This window comes from Glycine soja, chromosome 19 (assembly GCF_004193775.1).
Source record: "Glycine soja cultivar W05 chromosome 19, ASM419377v2, whole genome shotgun sequence".
Taxonomy (NCBI): domain Eukaryota; kingdom Viridiplantae; phylum Streptophyta; class Magnoliopsida; order Fabales; family Fabaceae; genus Glycine; species Glycine soja.
Genome location: NC_041020.1, coordinates 37,788,356 through 37,802,306, shown reverse-complemented (window position 1 = coordinate 37,802,306; position 13,951 = coordinate 37,788,356). Strand labels below are relative to the sequence as shown.

At 31.4% G+C, this 13,951-nt stretch overlaps 1 protein-coding gene and 1 long non-coding RNA gene across 2 annotated transcripts; one reads left to right on the top strand and one right to left on the bottom strand.

Moving 5' to 3' along the window:
• Positions 1 to 5,709: 5,709 nt before the first annotated feature.
• LOC114397933 (protein DETOXIFICATION 21-like) lies at positions 5,710 to 10,571 on the bottom strand. The gene is made up of 8 exons (XM_028360004.1): positions 10,138 to 10,571; positions 7,330 to 7,871; positions 7,097 to 7,183; positions 6,902 to 6,958; positions 6,506 to 6,744; positions 6,232 to 6,350; positions 6,056 to 6,142; positions 5,710 to 5,961 (listed from the first exon to the last, which is right to left on the bottom strand). Exons 1-8 carry the CDS (start codon positions 10,402 to 10,404, stop codon positions 5,884 to 5,886), a joined length of 1,476 nt encoding a protein of 491 aa, XP_028215805.1. The 5' UTR covers positions 10,405 to 10,571; the 3' UTR covers positions 5,710 to 5,883.
• Positions 10,572 to 11,140: 569 nt separating this feature from the next.
• On the top strand, positions 11,141 to 13,438 carry LOC114397934. The gene is made up of 2 exons (XR_003663486.1): positions 11,141 to 11,300; positions 13,214 to 13,438. It is a non-coding gene; the product is annotated as an uncharacterized LOC114397934 (long non-coding RNA).
• Positions 13,439 to 13,951: the final 513 nt, after the last annotated feature.

Sequence of the window (13,951 nt, the reverse complement as noted above, 5' to 3'; positions counted from 1 at the left end):
TATGATTGGCTTACAGGGCCAAAAGTTCAAAAAACTCTATGAAACTGACGGTGTTTGTGACTTACCGTATTCCCAACGATAAAATCGTCATGTAGTATTTGAAAATATGATCTAGGAGAATGATTTTGCATGTGTGTTAGCCACGACAAAAGTTTTGCATATGACTCATCCCAATCGTCATATTCAATTGCAATGACTTTCTGTTTCGCCAACCAAGCTTTTTTGTACGACACCTTGTATGCAAATTCACTATTAATCCTCTCTTGAATCAATGAAACTTTTATTGATGGATCTTCTCTGATCATGCATGTCAATAGAATAAAAAAATTTAAATGACAATTAATACTAAACAATAACATAATATGAACATAAAATACATACCTACTACACAAGTGGCAATTAAATATGAATCAAGCTTCTCGTGATCTTGGGTCATGGTCATATTGAGACATGTGTGTGGTCCACCCCATTGAGTGACTTTCCATGAATCAGTTTTTTTAGATAAAATTGCCCTCATATAGAAAGGGCAAGGACAATTTACATTTTTATTTAAGCAACAAACGACATACTTGTTCCATTTGCTTTCAACCACTTTGAAACTTTGATGCACCTTCATAAGATATTGTTTGACTGCATTCTTGACCGCATCTTTACTATCAAAATCCATGCCAACATATAACTCTAGGCCAACATTAAAACTGGATGACATCTCCAAACCACAAATGTCCTCCTCATCAGGATGACTCCAGTTGATATTATTATAATGCAAAACATCATTCCAAAATGGATTTTGAATTCCTTGTACACCTAATAGTCCAAAAAAAAATTCAAATCATACTTATTTAGCATTAAATACAATTGTCGTCAAATAATAAATGTATTGACGTATTTTTTAAGAGGAAATTATACCTTCTGCTGGGTGAACAATTCTTACTGGTTGAATCATGTCGGTAACTTCATCGTCTGTATCAGATATACCGTCAATACTATCATCTTCGTCTAAAGATTCTTCTACGTATGAGTTAGACACAAGATAATCATCATCATCATCATCATCTTCATCACCATGTAAATTGCTCACATTTCTTGGCAGTTATGTCTCATTATTAGATAAATTATTTCCACATGATGTAAGAGAATTTGCAGAATTAAATATAGAACCACTAGCCACATCCTTTTCTATGTACAATTCCAGAACTGACATTTGATCTTGTTGTTGAAAACTTTCAAGCATGATTTCAACATCTTCATTATCACAAATTTGCAACGCAACATATTTTCCAGATACTAAAAATCTACAACTGATAGCGCAAATAATTTCATTATTTTCTAACTTTACCATAACTTTATATTAAAATAAATTTCCACACTCAAAATACTTACTTCAAATAATTATGATTTTACAAATTTTTTTACTTTCAGACACTTTTGACAATACACGCTTGATCAATTTTTAACACACTAACAAAGTATCAACACCAACCATATCTAATTAAAAATATACTAAAAATTTCATATTTACAAAAAATTTTCGAGACTCAAATATTTTCTTTAAATAAATACGATGACAAATTTTTTCTATTTTATACACACAAACAAGCATATAAAATATAAAAATAATTTAATTAAAAAATTATTAAAAACTATACATTCAAACTGCTCTAAAAAATTACTTAAAAAATATTTTATAATACAAATTATTTGACTGAAAATTACGAACCTGATTCAGAAATTTAAGCCTCAAGAAGCAAATTTCAAACCTTATGCGGACAAATTTAAATCTCAAGAACGCTCACAGTTTTTGAAAACTGAAATCTAGTTTTGAACATATAGCAACACTGAAGTAATTTTTGCATATATAAAGGCCCTAAATCGCCATCCCAAATGGCTATTCCCTTCGCCCTAAATCACCAATGGCAGTTGCAACTTACCTTTGGCCTGCCATCTGAAAAAGCAAGCCTGCCACCTGAGCCTACAACTGCAACTTCTGCAACTTGGAACTCGCCAGTTTGACTGGCGGTTCCCTATGCAACATACATATTGCCATTGGCACTGGCGATTCCTTCACAAACACCAAACTCGCCAGTTCCACTGGCGATTTGTGTGGTGCATGCATGCATATTACGTAGAAAACAACCCCCTCGCGGAAATAGTTTCAAAACGATCCCATATGGGGAAATAGTTTATAAAAGCGCCCCAAACAAGGAAATTTGCCCGATTGCGATGGCAGCGTGGGTGATTGAGTGAGTGAGACGATAAAGAGCGCTATCAGAAACGTTTTGGGTAAAATTTAAATTTCCATGCATATTGAGTAAAATTTAAATTTCTCACAGAACTAAATTTCTGGTAAAAATTTGTTAATAATTTATACTTTTTAATGTAAAAATTATTTGTTAATAAATTTCGTTGGTAATTTAAATATTTTTGACAGAATATAATTTGTCAGTTCCGTCAATCATTCAAATATAGAAACTAAAAATACATTTTTAATTTAATTAATTTTGCATATTATTGCAATAAGCCAAGTATTTTCTTTTCTTGCCATATGGAATATAGCAGATAAATTAAATTATATCTTTGGTGGCAAAAAATACAAATCAAACGTAAAAACGTGTTCTCTGAACAAGACTAACAATGATCGTGAAGTATTTTTATCCTTCCTCCTAAAATATTTCTAAAACTAATGAAACTATATTGGTCCTTAAATTATTAGAAATCATGCTACATTGTAACTGAAGTATTGGATTTTTTTTTTCAAATTAGTCTCTCAATGCTAGTAAAATATATCAATCGAGAGACTAAATTAATGAATATAATACTTTACAAACTACATATATAATTTCATTAATTTCATAAATTTAAGGATTATTCAGGAGAGATCGTCATACTCTAAGATAGGTAGAGGTGAGAATAGATCAGATCAGATTTTGAAAGATCTGAGTTTAGCCTAGGATGAATTTTTGAGGCCTAAACCTGACCTATAATATATCAAAGACTTTTATTTTAACTTGGTCTAACCTTTTTAAAAGCCGCCTGACCTGAGACATTAAATCTTTAATATTCCTTGACTCACACCTAAATTGTAATTAAAATCTTACTTGATTATAGGAATAGAAGTTATGAAACAGTAATGTGTAATCAAAATTTGTTAGTTTGAAAAAAAATTTAATTGTACTCAAAAAATAATATAAGTATTTATTGGTATCCAAAAAATAATATATATATATATATATATATATATATATATATATGCAGGTTTATAAGGCTTTTTAATAAGCATAAGTCTGGTCTATTTAATTTAATAGGCTTTTAAAAAAAGTCTGAATCTAACTTTTTAATTAAATAGGTCAGTTCAAGCCAGACTTTATGTAGGTCAAGTCCTAGGCCCCTGTAGACCTGACCTATTTCCACCCCTACTTAAAACATTAAATTAATATTTAATTGAAATACCTATCAAGTAATTAATCCGTTGGCTGTATAACAACGGCCAAACAAATAATGACAATATAGAAAGGAGTCTGAAATTAATTATTAGACGTAACTCTTAGATGATGAAGCTCCACCTTAGACCACTTATTAATACGATTACGGGTTCCAATTACCTTCATAATGATATAATGATTTCTTCATGTTCTATATCTAATATGTAATAGTAACTTACAATTAAGAATAATGAGAGGAAAATGAATCAAATACCTGCTCATCCCAATTAGTTTTGTAGGTGATTATAGTTAATTAGCACTATAGTTTGAATCAGTGTCCCAAGCAACATTCCAATCCAAATACCCTACAAAAGAAAGTCTTTCCAATGGATGAAACATCAATATCTCAATTTCAATTCAAACATGAGTTTGATTCCCAATCCATGTTTTGAGAAATATTTACCATTTGAAAAAAGGAAAAATTGAGTCCTTATCTAAAAAAATGCCTTGAGAGGGAGCAGATATGATTGTTGTAATTGTCACTTTCCTAATTTCTCCATGTGTAAGATTTTCAAATCGTTAGATACGATTGTTGAAATGATCACTTTCCTAATTTCTCCTTTGACCTTTCCTCTAACCTCTCTCCACTCTGAAACATCATTCTTGCTTCCAAAAATCACACCTCCATTAGAACCTTTCAAAAATCATTTCGGACAATTGTATTGTACTTTATATATATATTTTTTTTATAGATGGCAAGTATTTATGGACATCACTCATGCTCTTCGGACCATACTGGATATAAGGAAAGTGACCCTTTACATTGAAGTATACATGCAAGGATATAGTGTAGGTACAAAGGCAAGCATAAGACTGCGACACTTTAGGAGAATGCACATATGGAGGAGGAAGACTCACTATCAATTTGTTTTGTATTTAGTTATAAATTTTGTACTTCATTCTTGTATTTTGTTATTGAACGTCGTGTTATGTATCTATGATTATTTTAGTATGATTTCTTTTATATTCACTCATCCATCTATACTTACCAAGTTATTTTTGAAAAATAGTTCACGGAATTGTTTTAATCCAACTCCTTAAAAAAAAAACCCACAATAAATACCAAATTTCAAAATTAAAATTTTCTCAATTATAAAACAGAAACAAGTTTACCAAATTAAAATTTAAATATTTTGGGTTTACGTTAATGGTGGTATGATATATCCCAATTTATATACCAATATACTTGTCTACTGGTAATTATATATTTATTAGTTGATATAGGAAAATAAGTTCATGCGCTATACCACTAGCGTATATCATAATGTCTATGTTAAAAAGTTAACTTAATCACATAAAAATTAAATGAATAAAGATATTTTTCATAATTTTTTATAGACTACATATATCCATTTCACAGGAAACAATCTTAATAATTTCATTAAATATACATAATCTATTTTGTAGTGTTTATCATATCATTCATTATCTTGAGAGTTTTTAAATTGTTGGATTCATACTTAATTAATGGAAACAATGCCTTTCTAATTTTTATATTTCTGGTTAAACATATATGATATCGGTCCTAAAACTTAAAAAATAAAAAATAAAAAAATACGTAGATTTAGTCCAAACCAGAATACACACACAAACCATAAAGCAAGGCCGGGTTCGAACATGAGACAATTCTCCTAGTAGCTTACTAGACTCTCCTCAAAACTTACTTTCCATTTAGGGATAGTGCAAGGAAATGGTCAAGGAGAGAAATGTTAGTATAAATCATGTTTATTAAATTCAATAGACTAAATAAGTAACAACTAACACATTACCATTTTATATTAAATAATCTATCTTATGTGAAAATCAAAATAACAATTAATACAAGCATTTCTACTTGAATTTGTCGCAAAGTCCCTGAGTGAAAAAGTTTATATTGATTATTGAGCCAAGGCAAATATTGTTCAACTTGGGTTTTGTAGTTAGAGACCAATTCTGTATATTATTACAATAAGCCTAGTAATTTCTTTTCTTGCCAATTGGTATATAACAGATAAATAAACTTGTATCTTGGGTGAAATAAAATATAAATAAATGAAAGAAATGTGTTCTCCAATAAAAATTAACAAATAATAATAAAATAATTGAATAAATCATTAATTTGGTCACTAAAATATTATCCTCTTTCCTGAAACCTTTTAAACTAATAATATTGTATAATAGTCCCTAAAGTATTAAAAATTATTCTACATATTCTCTCAAATATTAAAAAATTCTTCAAACTAATCCCTCAATAATAATTAGTAAAATATATTATTTCAGAGACTAAATTAATGCATATTCAATACTTTAAGGACTACTCATATAGTTTGATTAGTCTAAGGACTACTTAAAAGAGAGTGATACTTATCTAATGTACAACACTGGGCAAACAAATAATGAGGATATAAATAGGAATCTGAAACTAATTATCTGATGTAGTTGTTTCATGATCAGATTCCACTTTAGACCACTTATTAATACGACTACGGGCTATAATTACCTGCACAAAGACATAATGATTTCATCAAGTTCTATATCTAATATGTAATAGTAACTTACAATTAAGAATAATGAGAGGAAAATGAATCAAATACCTGCTCATCCCAATTAGTTTTGTAGGTGATTATAGTTAGGACTATAGTTTGAATTAGTGTCCCAAACAACATTCCAATCCAAATACCCTACAAAGAAAGAAAGTTTGTCCAATGAATGAGAAGAGATAGGAATAAGGTACAATTTCAAATGAGGAAAGTATAACATAATAGCCTACCTTGACTTGCAAATGAATAATGTTACCAAGCACTATTCCAACCGGGATACCTATGAGGTAATAACATCCTATGTTCACATATGCTACAGTGCTCTGCCAGCCTGCTCCAACAGCCACTCCTGTTGAAGTCATACAATTTCATGTCTTTCAGACTTTGACACACACTCCCCAATTGACAAATTATTTTGACTTTATCATGTGAAAACAATAGGATCCAGATCTTAAACTGTTAACAAATTCTTTAAAACAAGACACCAAAAATTATAAAGCATACCTGAGAGTACAGGTTGAATACTATTTAGTAACAAAGAAACAGCTAACAGAGGTGACAAATCCCCCACAGCAGTAGCCACGTCTTCGTTGGAAGTAAAGAGATAAGCTACTTTTTCTCTTAAAAACAAAAAAAGAAGAAATAAGATAAACCCAATTACAAAGGATGTAAGCACTGTCACAACTATAGAGAACTTTGCAGCTTTGGAGCTTCCTCTTCCAAGTTCATTTGCCACTCTAACACTACAAATTAAGAAATATAAAGTTAATGTTCCACGCCAAAGAAGCTACAAATGAAAAATTAAATGGCAGCTTGATATATTTAATTACTATTTCGTAGATGATGACAAAAACAATGACTGCAACAGTTGAAAGGTAAACTGGTAAAGGATGTCATTACCTTGCTGCAGCCATGAAACCAAATGCTATCATCATTTCCCATCCATTGATGTTAATACTGTAAACAATAAAATTTAATCTTAATTAGGTCGAGAGAGAAGAGCCTACTATAAGTCTGGCTAATAAAATCAACAACATAAAATAAAACCTCAACATATAAATTTCAACATAGATATGCTACAATGCAAAGGATTACCATATAGATAGAGCATCAATTTGAACCTCGGCGTTTTTCATGTTACCAGTCAAAAGAATCAATATTGTGCTGTACCAGAACTCAAGACTGTAAAATATACAACTTCCAAGTTAGGAAGCATATACATTAATCTATATCCAATTTTCTATATAAAGGAAATCCAAATTTATCCAGTAATCATGGCATTTATAAAGAGCTTATTAACCCCTTTAGTTGACAGAAGAAAAACTCACCATAACATGGCACCAGATGAAATGGAAAGCTTGGCAACAGGCCAAAGATCTTTGAATGCTAAAACAGAGAAACCTTTCCATGTTTCAGGACACCAACCACATGTAATAAATATTAGTTGACCAATATTCGGAATCCAGTATGCCAAAATTGTTGAAATCATTGCCCCAGGAATCCCATACTTGAATTGCATTGTGAATAGCCAAGAGAGGGACACATGAATGATTATTGATAAAGCTGCCAAAAATGAAATAATGACATTCTTGCTTTGAGATTGAAGGAATGTCTGGCAGTTGTTTGAGACAATATAAGCAAATAAGATAGGAATTGACCAAAGAGAAATGGTTCCTGCCACTTGTCCTATGCTCTCATCTTGGCCTAAGATAGTCAAAATTGGGCTTGTGAAGATCAACAGGGGAAGAAGACAGATTGCAGTTAAGAATAAAACTATCCATGATCTTTGAAGATACACTCCCATCATGTCATATTCTTTTGCACCGTATGCTTGTCCACAAAGTGTTGACAACGCACTTGCCATTCCTAACTACAATTGCCAGTTGACACCCACAAATAATTTATGTTATTCCTTGCCAGTACTTCTTCATTGAATAAATTGTAATGGTAGCCAATAGCCACATGAAGGTGAAGTATATATACACATTATGCGATGAAAGCTACACTCATGATCATCAACAATGTAACGTAATTTTGTATGCTGTGATAGAAGATGTTCATATGCTTCAACTTCTTAATTTACTTTAATCCCATTAACCTTTTGATGTATATGTTTTCTTACAATCCAAGATTTCCTTTCGACTAAAATCACTACTATATATAATGTACCCCAATAGATATAAACAAACCAAAAACAAAAGTCAGAAAATGTAATTTGTTTTTTCACGAGACAAAGAAGAGATCTCTATTTCTTTCAGTTGTTTTATACAAGATGATATTTTTAAAATTCTAAAAGGGTTATTCGAATAAAAATGGAAGCTTACCATTATCTGCAGATCATTGTTACCGTTGTTATTACTATTTTATATATCTATGTATTCATGTGTGTGTTTTTACAGTTCTTATTCAAATCCTATTGTTGCTGAGGTTGCCACTAGGTTGCCTCTCATCCGCTTAACTGATTTCCTTTGTTATTAATGATATTGTTCCTTCTTTGTTGTGGATATCTGGAAATATTTATGTACTGTTTCGGTTATTGTACTGTCTTCTTCCTTGAGGTCTTACTAATTGAGGTTCCATAAGAGAAGTATAATAATATAAGAAAATGATTGTATACATATGACAAATGCTACTTTCTATAGTTCTTTAAGGATCATCGTAGGTTCTCACTTCTCAGTCCCCTTAGGCTTGCACTCATCCCTTTCCTAGTTTGGGTGGAAATAAAGAGGAAAGAAATGAGAATGACAGAATAAAAATATTATATTTTATAATTTGTATGAGAGGAGAAATATCAAAGAAAGAAGTTATTTCCCAGATATCTACTAGAAAACACTTTTCTTGCAAATTGAAATGAAATGGGAGGAAAATATTATCTTTCGTTTTCTTGTATTTTTTTAAAAATATAATATAATTCTTTTTAAAAAAATAATATAATTTTGTTATATAAAAATAATAAATTCAAAAGCATATTTTTTAAGAGAAAAAGAGTCATGTATTAACAATATAAAAAGAATTTTACACAATCATCTAATTACAATTCATTGATAAATTTATTGATTTTTAAAATAATTATATTAAATTTCATATTATTTTTATTTTATTTTTGTCTTCTCTTTTTTCTACTCATCCAAATTACTTCTCTTCTTTCCTTTTTTATTTTCCATCCATCTTTTTTTGGAAAAGAATTTTCTTTTCATCTGAATAACATATCTTCTCTATTTCTATAATTTACTCTTCATAATTTTATTATCTCTGTTCATCCCGAATACAAGGAAAAGTATTAATGTATCGAGGAGGGTAGCACGCACAAAGTCATTTGGTGGTGTCCACACGGTACTAATCTCTGCGGAAATTACGTATTTCAGTTTGACAGATCAGGCCAACCTGTGTTGGACCTAACTTTTTTTGTTTTTTTTCCTTATAAGAAAGATATTACAGAAGTTATGACGTGATATAAAGAGATAGAAAGAAATAAAAAAATCTGACCAAGCTTCGAATTACAAACGAATCCGATTTTACAGAAGTTATGACGTGATATAAAGAGATAGATAGAAAGTTATCAACTCTTGAAGACTCAAGCTTCGAATTACAAACGAATCCGATTTTTTACTCCAACAAAATCTGACCAAAGCAGATTCCAGCACTCATTACGTGATTAATCAAATCAAACTAGTGGGACGGAATTAACTTCTGTATGGGTACGTGACACCTTAATACTGATTTTTGTTTTTATAGATTAATATTAGTTATTAATTTGTTTTGTTAGTAAAAGAGATTCAAATCAATCACCTCTCTCTCCTCTCTTCACCACCATACCAAATCTTATAACCCCTCCTAACACACTTATAAACTCCTTGATATTATTCAGAATAAAAGCATATCTATGAGATGAGGGAAAAATACTTATTGATTAACTCCACACTAACCACAGAATCTGATTCCAGCCACACTTTCTTCAGATTCCGAATCCAGGCTATGGTATGTGTAAGAACTGGTAATTGGTGACAAAATTGTATTTATCATATTCATTCATTGCCTGAGTTTAATATATGAACAACTTCTTCATAGTTAAAAACAGAGAGCGCTTGGCCTAGGAAAATTATTAAAATTAGAGAGTAAGAAACAAGATAACATACCAGAATACCATTGGCAAAGCGTATGATGACAGTGAACACAAGAGCATAAGCAGCGAGTTCCCTTGAACCAATATGACCAATAAATGCTTGGCTTATAACACTGATGCCAAAGGTGGTGAACCTTGTGAATATGGCTGGTGCTGCCACTATCCACATCACCTTGCTCTCTTCCCACACCCTCTTCACCAATGATAATTTCTCTTCTTCTTCTTCTTCTTCTGATTTTTTTTCTCTGCTCAACAGCTTCTTCTCTAGATTCCCCTCCATTTTTTGTGTCTTATGTCGTTGTTGGGGACTCTTAAGATCGATCAGAGACTTAACAGTTCACAAGGGAGTTTGGGGCTGATATTAAAACAGAAAATAAAAAAAAGAATGAGTATATATCTTATCGTTGCTCTTGCACGAGAGGAACAGCAACTAGACGCACACTATACACAAGAACTTCAATTTATATGCACCAGGAGGGGTACTAAGTGTAACATCCCATTTTTTTCATAAATAAATTTAATAATTTTTTTTAGTAAAAATAATAAAAATAAATAAATAGAGTAAATAATAGGTCGTAAATGCCCCTAACTATAAATAGCGCTAGGTTTTTCAGATTGACTCCTCAGCCTCCTCTGTCTCTCATTTTCGTTTTTCCCCTTCTCCTCTCAAAACCCTTTCTTTTTCCCGTCGCCCACAAAACCTGTCTCAGAAAAATGATGATCTCGGACTCATTCACCGTTGGATTGTCGTGAAATTTGAGCACCACGTTCGCAACCCAATTTCGAGAATTCTCACCGTTGGGAATTGAAAAATCATGTCTGGGCTTAGAGGAAAACCCTTCGCATTGTAGCTTTTTATTTTTCCGCAGAAACCCAAAACTGTCTCGGTAAAACTACGATCCCGATTTCGTTAACCGTTGGATTTTCATGAAATTTGGATATGTTGCTCGAAATTAAATTTCTCACACTCTCACCGTTGGGATTTGCGAGATAATATTCTTGGTGGGAGAAAAAGGAACCGCATGAAGACAGTACAAGCGGAGGCTTCAATCTCTTCTCCGTCTCTCTGACGTTCGAGAATTCTATCGGAGCAGTCGGAGGAAAAACTTGAGGAATCTCAGGAAACCGCTATAGATGTCTCTATCGTTGTCGGAAGACACGTGAGTCCACTTAGAGGTAAGGGATGAGTTATTCACAATTGGGAACTAGTAAGAACATGTGTAGGGATCCTTAGAGATATCAATTGGAATGGATTTTTTGGTGTTTTTGCAATTTCATTTTGTCCTTATAATTATTACAGTGAATTATATATGTTTGACAAACCAATTGTTGTGAAATTGATATGTTATTGTGTTGAGCGTGAACCCTATAAATTGAGTACTTTTTCTAATTAATATGAATTGATAAAATAAAGTAAGGAGAAATTTAGAGAGAGATATTGATTTTGTATTTTCTCTTTTTCTTGCTGTTTAGTTTTTTATATATAATCTAAAAAATTAATATCATAATTGGAACTGACCAAAGTGTTCATATAATTATTTAGAATTTGTGCATTGAAAGCTTACTTTGAAATTTGTGATTTAATATGATGTATGCTAGTTTATATATATAGAGGTAGTTATTTATATTAATAATTTATGTAAATAATATTGTAGAGTGTTATAGTATGATTCCAAAAATTATTAAGTGTTGGAGTTTGAGAATATTATGGTTAAATTTTATGAACATGTGTATGTTGTACCTTATGAATATCATTGGGAATGTTATGAGATGGTTGATGTGATGTTATGAGATGTTAAAGTGTGGACATGATATTCGATTGTGAATAAGTGGATGTGTTAACATTTGATGTTACATTAATTATATCGTGAGCTGTGAATTATACAATAACCCGACCAGTGTTTATGCGCAGTGTTAAAGAGAAAGTGTAGGTTTCTAGTTAGGAACCAATGTTAAATTGTAGCGCAATTGTGTTAAACATGTTTGAAACATGAGTGTGAGGTCGTGGTATTGTATAATTCATGAGCAGTGCTTATAAATGAAATATGTGATGAATTGTGGAATGATATGTTGCCTTGAGATTATAATATTGTTATTGAGATTGAGTAAAAGTGTAAAGTAGAATAGGTGTTGAATTGTGAGATATGTGAAAACATGTGATGGTGGATTGTGACATTATGAGATGTGAAATTGTGAATGAGTTTTGGTTGTGAATAAGTGTGTGATTAACTCTTGATGTGACATTATTTGTGTTGTAAGCTATGAATTGTACAATAACCCGACCAGTGTTATCTTGAGAAAAGTGTAAATGCGCAGTATTAAAGAGAAAGTGTAGGTTTCCTATTTAGGAACCAGTGTTAAAGAGAAAGTGTAGGTTCCTATTTAGGAACCAGTGTTAAATTGTAGCGCAATATATTGTACGTGTTTAAGACACGAGTGTGAGGTCGTGGGTATTGTATAATTCACTAGCAGTGTCTGTGTGCTAAAATGATTTTAGGGGTTGGACCTGAATCAGGAGGGAGAGGCCCTGACGGACTCTTCGGAGTGTAGGCCTTGGGGGTCACCGGGTTTGAGTGCTCCTTTAAGCCTATGCTGATCCCATATGGTTGGAGCATTCTCGCAAAACATCGTGACCCTGACTAGTCTCCCTATGATCTTACTTAGTGAGAGTGACCTGACAAACCCATTGTGTGGTGTGTCTTGTTGTGTACTCCTAAGCGCCCCAGGGTGGTTTTTCACTGACATGGTACCACATTGCATATAGGCTTGAGTCTTAGCATAACTGTCTCATGCGCTTGCTAATTGTTTATTATGAAATTGATGTCTTATTATGTCTTGATCAAATAATGTGATTTTTGTGTAATGTGATTGATGATTGAAAAGTGTGATTGATGGATGAAAAATGAACTTTGAATGACAAAGTGGTGGAATTACGTGAATTACGTGTAAGTAAATTTTATTTAGTTTATATGATATGTATATCTAGTTGTCTTGTTTCTCTATTAGTTAGGAATGTGATAACTCACTCCCCGTGTGTTGTTTGTGTTTGGATCCTGTGATGATCTTGAACTTTGTGTTCGGGGGAGCAGACGACTAGGTGAATTGATTTAAGGAACCTTTTGCTGAAGGACGTCGAGACACAACGCTCTGATAGGATGTGACATTGGGGTATAGGGTTTTATATTAATTGTATGAAGTCTTAAACGGTCTTGCTTAAACCGAGATAACTTTATTAGAAATTTGGACAAGTTTGAATATGATGTAGAAGAAAGTGAATGTGAGCCTTTTATCCCTTTGAAAAACTTGTATTTACACATGTAAAAAAAAAATACTATTAATTAATATTTGGATTTTTATTCCTTTATCAGTATATATGTGAGAGATAGAGGGTGTCACAGTAAGAGAATCTTTTATCACATATATTATTAGGTCTAATTATATGTTTCTGATAAGTAAATCAGTATTCATTTTTTTGTCTTTTAAAATTAGTTGTCTTTATTTAGTTTTTCATTTATGAAAACATGACATTTTATAACTTTTCTTCTTCTTCGTATCTCCCTTTTCTTTTTGACTAATATTAAATTCTTTTATAAATATGGTTTTTCTAATTCTTAGTTTTTTTACAGTAAATATAAAATATTTAATATGTTTCTAAAATATTGTATACAATTTATTTTTCATTTGATATTCAAGAATTAAGATTTATAAAAAAAAATTATAAATTAATACTTCAATAAATATTAATCATCAACAAATATCTTGTGATCAACATTTATTAGCAGCCAACCTACAAGCTTAATTAAAGGATATAGTCATATTCATTATAA